This window comes from Acanthopagrus latus, chromosome 11 (genome assembly GCF_904848185.1).
Source record: "Acanthopagrus latus isolate v.2019 chromosome 11, fAcaLat1.1, whole genome shotgun sequence".
Lineage (NCBI taxonomy): Eukaryota > Metazoa > Chordata > Actinopteri > Spariformes > Sparidae > Acanthopagrus > Acanthopagrus latus.
In genome coordinates, this window is record NC_051049.1 from 10,195,934 (window position 1) to 10,201,933 (window position 6,000).

General features: G+C 42.2%; 1 protein-coding gene across 1 annotated transcript in view; it reads right to left on the bottom strand.

The window, feature by feature from the left end:
- Nucleotides 1-6,000, bottom strand: part of polrmt (polymerase (RNA) mitochondrial (DNA directed)) — a 46,356-nt gene that overhangs the window by 19,100 nt on the left and 21,256 nt on the right. The window contains exons 12-15 of the mRNA XM_037114989.1: nt 4,286-4,408; nt 3,073-3,252; nt 1,888-1,974; nt 30-143 (exon numbers count right to left, since the gene is read on the bottom strand). Coding sequence (XP_036970884.1) covers nt 30-143; nt 1,888-1,974; nt 3,073-3,252; nt 4,286-4,408 — 504 coding nt within the window. The remainder of the gene's footprint in view (nt 1-29; nt 144-1,887; nt 1,975-3,072; nt 3,253-4,285; nt 4,409-6,000) is intronic.

A 6,000-nucleotide genomic window follows, 5' to 3' on the forward strand; every position in this document is an offset into this window, starting at 1 on the left:
ATTTTTAGAATCCATTGGATGAGACTTACCACTTGGTGGCGTGTGCGGTGGTATGGCTGAACGACGGGTAAACCCAGTGGTGTCAACCACTCCACAGTGTGGCCAGACTTAGAGATGAGCCTGGCGCTCTCTGTCAGCCAATCCTGTAACACATGAATGCCCAGAGAGGTAAAGTGAGCATACACAGAAAGAGCCTCAACAATCATGAGTGGCATTATTGCTTATTTGTTATGTTTGAAGATGTGTCTATGTGCACAATGGCGCAATCAAGTTCAAATCATTGAGTCTGGACAGTTGGGCAATTAAGTTTTCATGTTCTCTCGGGCGGATAATTTAATAAAATCGAGACACAAGCTAAAACAGGAACTTTCTCTCTGCAGCATCGACTGATGATTTATGCACTTAGGTCTGCTCTTCTACATCTAGGAGCACCCAGACAATTGTTGCAGACTTGCTGAGGAACAGGTGCGGAGTTGTTGCTTACTCTAAAAATTTTAAGCGCAACAGCGATGTTTCTGTGTCTGGCACAGTTTATAAGAATAGAAGCCCTGCTGATGTCCCACAAGTGCCTCCTCACACAAGTGAACACACAAGGAGGTGTAGAAATGATAAATACGTCCGAGCAACTCCATGTTGCAGACTGGCCCAAAGCTGCGGCATTCATCTGCACGTTGCTTCTTTATTTCCAGGTACGATAAAATAAAGACCATTAGAAAGCAAAGAAACTGAAGTGAGAAAAGAACTACTCTGCAAAAGGGATTGGCTTATTTATCAATAGGCTGACTGAAAGAGCAAAAGAACAGCAGGAGAACAGTTTGAGGAAAATAAGTAGGTGTCGACAGAATAATGGAAAATGTACAGAGAATGTAGGTGAGGTCAGGGATGATCGATCAGTGGCCTCTCTCTCAATCATACTTCAACTCACCGCTGCAAAATGCAAGGGGGCATGACCTATTTAATAGCAGTGCTGCACACGCACACACACACACACGCACGCACACACACACGCACACACACACACACAAGCAGGTCAGGACCAAGGTATGGCGGGAAGGGTATTTTTCATCTCAGACTGGGCTGTCCCCACACACTCCCAGAGGAAACGCACAGCAACAGTGGGTGGCGTTTCTGTTTGCTCGCCAGACCCTCTGCCTTTGGAGATGATGCACAATCCCCGAGCAGGTGCACGTCCTAAATCTATAAATGGAGACTATGTGATGAATGGGTGCAGTTGCTTGGGTAAACTAGTCATGACTCCAGTGAAAACTTTATTGGTCATATATGTTAAATTGTGTGTTTAGCTGACCTGCTATGCAAAGACCGCAAGACAGGATATTCAACTATTATGGTCAGATATGAGGAACTGAAATGTGTTAATACAATGCACTATTCATTTGAATGTTTTCAATGTTTTCATAGGTTCTAAAATTAAAAAAAGAATCCCAGTTGGAAAACAATTTACATATTTAACCTTACAGGTTGGCTGTCAATGTGACTCTCAAAAAAATCACCTGCTTCATTACCTAGGTTAAAACTTTTTAATGAATTAAGTATATTTCTGTGCTTGGCAATGGACATAATTAATGAATCGGCCGATTAGCCTACTTACAGAAATTATCAAAAGGCCAAAGTTAGCACACTGGCCACCAGTTGAACTTGCATATAAGTGCAATGTATGTTAATTTACATTTGTCTCCTTTTTACCCATTATTTGTTCCAAATTATATCAAAACTTCCAGAAATTAAAATTACTGGGAAAAATAAGATCCCTAAAAAGAGTTCCCAAAATAGCTGTAGATTTTAAGTGGGGCCTCTTTAACTGAATGTCCATCCTGTGTGTTTATATTGGTGTATGTATTTGTCTTTATGTAGGTGTAATGAACCCACCTGGATCTCTCTGGTCCCTGTGAACATCTCTTTTAAACCACTGAAGACCAGACGCACCAGGTAATGAGATGCATCCCAAACGTGCTCCTGGAAATACAACAGGCACAAACATTTTTTTTTTTTTTGCTCCACTGCATTTCTCAATTAAAACAAACTATAGATTATTATTTCACTTAATTACCATTAAGGATCAAATAATGCAAATGCAAATACTAGTGATAAAAGCTGTGGCACTGAATGAGAGAGCTTCATTTCTTATATCATTCCAGAGATATGATCTCCTCCTTGGTAGGAGCTGCCTCATCCCCCATCCATCCCCCTGTAATCACTCACAATTACGCTTCCTCCCAATTCCCTGTTTAAACAATTAGGGACATTATGCAGAAGTCATTTAGCACAATCCTCTGGCTGTGAGATGGTAGATACACTAACAGCAGGATCATGCCGATTCCATCCATACAGACAATGACATTAACTCCAACTATTATAAGCAACTATATAGCTGTCTGATAGATAACAAGCACTAGAGAGCTGTAAGAAGATTAAATGCCTCCTCCTCCTGCCACGGTGTCATTTGACAGAAAGGGTGTGCCCATTTACGTCCAACCAAATAGAACTACAATGGTTGTGAAACTAAAAATAGACTCATGATGACACGTGCACAGGATATCGAATATATCTATGGTTGTGTTGCTCTTCTGGCCTGATACGACAGTGAAATATCTTATTTCGCTGCAACAGGATAATACGTTGATATGCTTGACTATTATAAACTTGAAATACTTCTCTCTCCACGCAGCTTACTTGGAAATGTGTGGCGTAACAGGACTCTCATTGTTAAGGTCAAAGTGACTGAAAGCCCTCTGGGTGAACAATCAAATGTTCCCTAAATGGTATGCAGTCTCTCTCAGCTGTGAGATAAAAAGGCCTTCATGTACAAGCAGGAGACATTGGAACAATAATTTGCAAGGAGGACAGAGCTCAGTAGAGAAGACCTTGTACCTCATTACCAGTCTGTCTGGCCTCAATGTGTGTGGGAGAATGTATAGCCTGTGCGGTGAGGGAAGCCCCATATAGAGGAGATCCTGTGCTAAAAGGCCACGGTGATACAACACTAAAAATAACCCAGCGTGCAGGGCAGGGGAAGCCCCCACTCACAACCCCCACCCTCCACCACTAGTGTACCTTTGGGAACTCATCAATCTCCTTCAGTCTTTTCTCTATCTGGAGGCGTCCCCCGTAGCGTGTGACCCCGTACACCACGGTCATCACGGTCTGTTTGACCACCTTCCTGCTTATGAAGCCCTCCAGGACCTGGGCAATCTTCAAGCCGTTCGCTGCGTCCCGTGCTCGAAACTCCTCCACCTGAAAAAGAATGTTGCACGTACACACACGTGTGTTACTTACATTGCATGCATGCAGTTTCCAAACAGCCCCTGTTCAAAACTCTAACAACTCAACATACATCTAGTCAGGGCAGAAGTGTGGAAAAATGCCCTATTTAGACTCAAGGGGACATTAAAACTTACATAAAATTCAGTAATATTGATACATTAACATGACATTTATGTTAACTATGAGTACATATACTGCTGAATTTTATATCATTTGTGAAAAAACTAAGGTCAGTGAAGAAGAATTAGCTAAATAAACCAATTAAGATTGGATAAAACAAAGAACAAAAGAAAATGTCCATAGTTTAGAAGCTTAAGCCTTAAAAATCAACAATAACTTAACCAACAGTTGTTAATTAAATGTCTATAAATCAGCTAAGTGGCGAAATTATCTAATCATTTCAGCGGTTTCAAACAATATGACTGTTACCAGTTATTGTACAGCTTATGCTTACAAGTAAACAAGGTGATTTATCCAGGTAGCTCACAAAAATGCTGTAATCTACAGTATCAAATCAACAATATATTGTGCAGTTATAGCCGCTGCCCTTGGAACGACTCTGCCTGCGTCAGACTTTCTTTCCTCAGCACTCTCTGATTCCTCCTGCATTGAAATGTCAGTAAACCTTGATTAACTTCAAGTGGTTTCTGTCTAAAAATATGCAGGTTCACAGCAAGCTGCAGCCTTTGATAGCATTTTATGCACACTTGTCCTTTGAGTCGTCGGATATGTGAGGCAGTTTTCCTCACTACACTTTGATGCGAGGCATGAAAAAACTAAGCACTTTTAAATGCAAGACCTGAAGTGGGAGTCTTGGAATATATTCTCAGTGCTTTGTCTGTCACTCACTGTGGGATATAGTGAATCATCTGAATATTAACAGCTGAGAAAATGTAACGTGACTTGCAACTGGAATCAACCCCTAATTTAGCTACTCCAAGTCCATGCGGTTCAAGGAAAGGAAGAAAATAATGCAAACCAAAAACACCCCAGTAGTTCTGACCTGCTGTGCTACTCCGCTATACACATCCTGAGGCACCTCACAGGGCATGAGGTTGACCGATGTGGCCCCAATAACATCCCTGCCTAGAGCAGCGTAGTGCTGGAGACCATTACAGGAGCCATCCTGGAGGAGAGGTGAAGAGAAAGGGAAAAAATATTAAAGCAATGATGTAAAGGAGAAATCAGGGAAAGAATCACATAGATTGGCACATGGTGGGCGAGGGTAGGACAGGGAAGAAGGCTGAAGGTGTCTGAGGGGTGTTTTGAAGTACACCTGGTACACCTGAATATGCACCGAAAGCGTGATGAGGTGAGGCAAACCACCTTTTAACCCCTACTCTGGTCTTTTTGTTTTTCAATTGTGGAGTGTCAAATGAGAGCCCAGCGACCAAAACGGTTTGTGCAGCTGCAGTTTGAAGAGCACTAAAAGGAATAAAATGGTCATGTAAATCAGAGAGAATGCAGCTGAGCCCACTTCAGTGCTGCACACTGCTCTGCCACCGATGCAGGACACACCGCCCTGAAATCTCTAATCAGTAATGACCAAATTGAGCTATTCTGAATGCTTGTCTCAGTTCCACAAATCCTGAGGCAAATTTCTGTTGTGACCTCGAGGAGGCGGGGGGGGGGGGGGGAACAGTCGGAGACATATAATGTGAGAGCCGGAGCGAATCCTTGGTTATTTATGAGTTTGTGTGTGCGGGTGTGAATGCTGGGGGTCTCTGTGTGCAACTGAACTCTTCCGTGTCACTGAAGAAGAACATCAGTACTACAGATGCGTCATACAAGGCATGTCAAAAAAGGCATGTCAAAATAGTGTGTTTTGGCATTCAGGGTAGACAAGAAAAGGAACAGATGATTAGAAGAAAGTGTAAGTGAAAGAAAAACAAAGAAACTGAGGAGAGGAGAGAAAAACTAGAAACAACAGAGGGCGATAGGAAACTCACAGGCATCTGTTGTAATAGATGAGAGAAGTGGTTTGTTTTTTTGCCGTTAGTACATGAAACATAATGCCCAAATGTCCCAAAGCCCGAAGCCACAAAGTGAATATTGCACTAGATGTTAGACCATCAAACCAACTATGAGCATCTTGAATTAACGGCATCATTCAAAGCAACATCTGGACTGGATTTGGCACCAGAGAGATGAAATTACCAGCAATGTACCAGCAACATCCCCACATTCAGCTCACAAGGCAACATGAAAGAGTTCCATATAAGTATTGCAGTGAAGTTGGTGGCATTCCAACCAACTGGGTCATTTGTCTTCTTCATTCAGTTTCCATCGAAATGTGGCCTATAACCCGAATGTGTCTCTACGCTGCCAATATGACCCTTATGTTTGAACTGTTGCTGTTACATCAGTGTTGTGTAGGATGGGAGAGCAGCAGGGCCTTCAGTGTGCTTCTGAAGTTACGTAACTGCAGTTAAAACTCTCTCTCACAAATTGACCCCTTTTGACTGCTCAGGCTCTCTCCTTTATTTATTTTATCAGAAAGGGTACACATTAATTAACATCACTGTGATGTAGATGTGACAGATTTAGCCAAAAGGCTCCGCGTAGCATCCGTTCACTCAATTATTCAAGTTCTTGGCGGCACTCGGTGAAAACCTTGCAGCTATGGTCCTTTCAAAACATCTGCGAGGAGGAGGCGCTTAATACGTTTAAACATATTGATTACACTGCTTTTTTTTTTAAAAAATGCTTAAAGCCTGG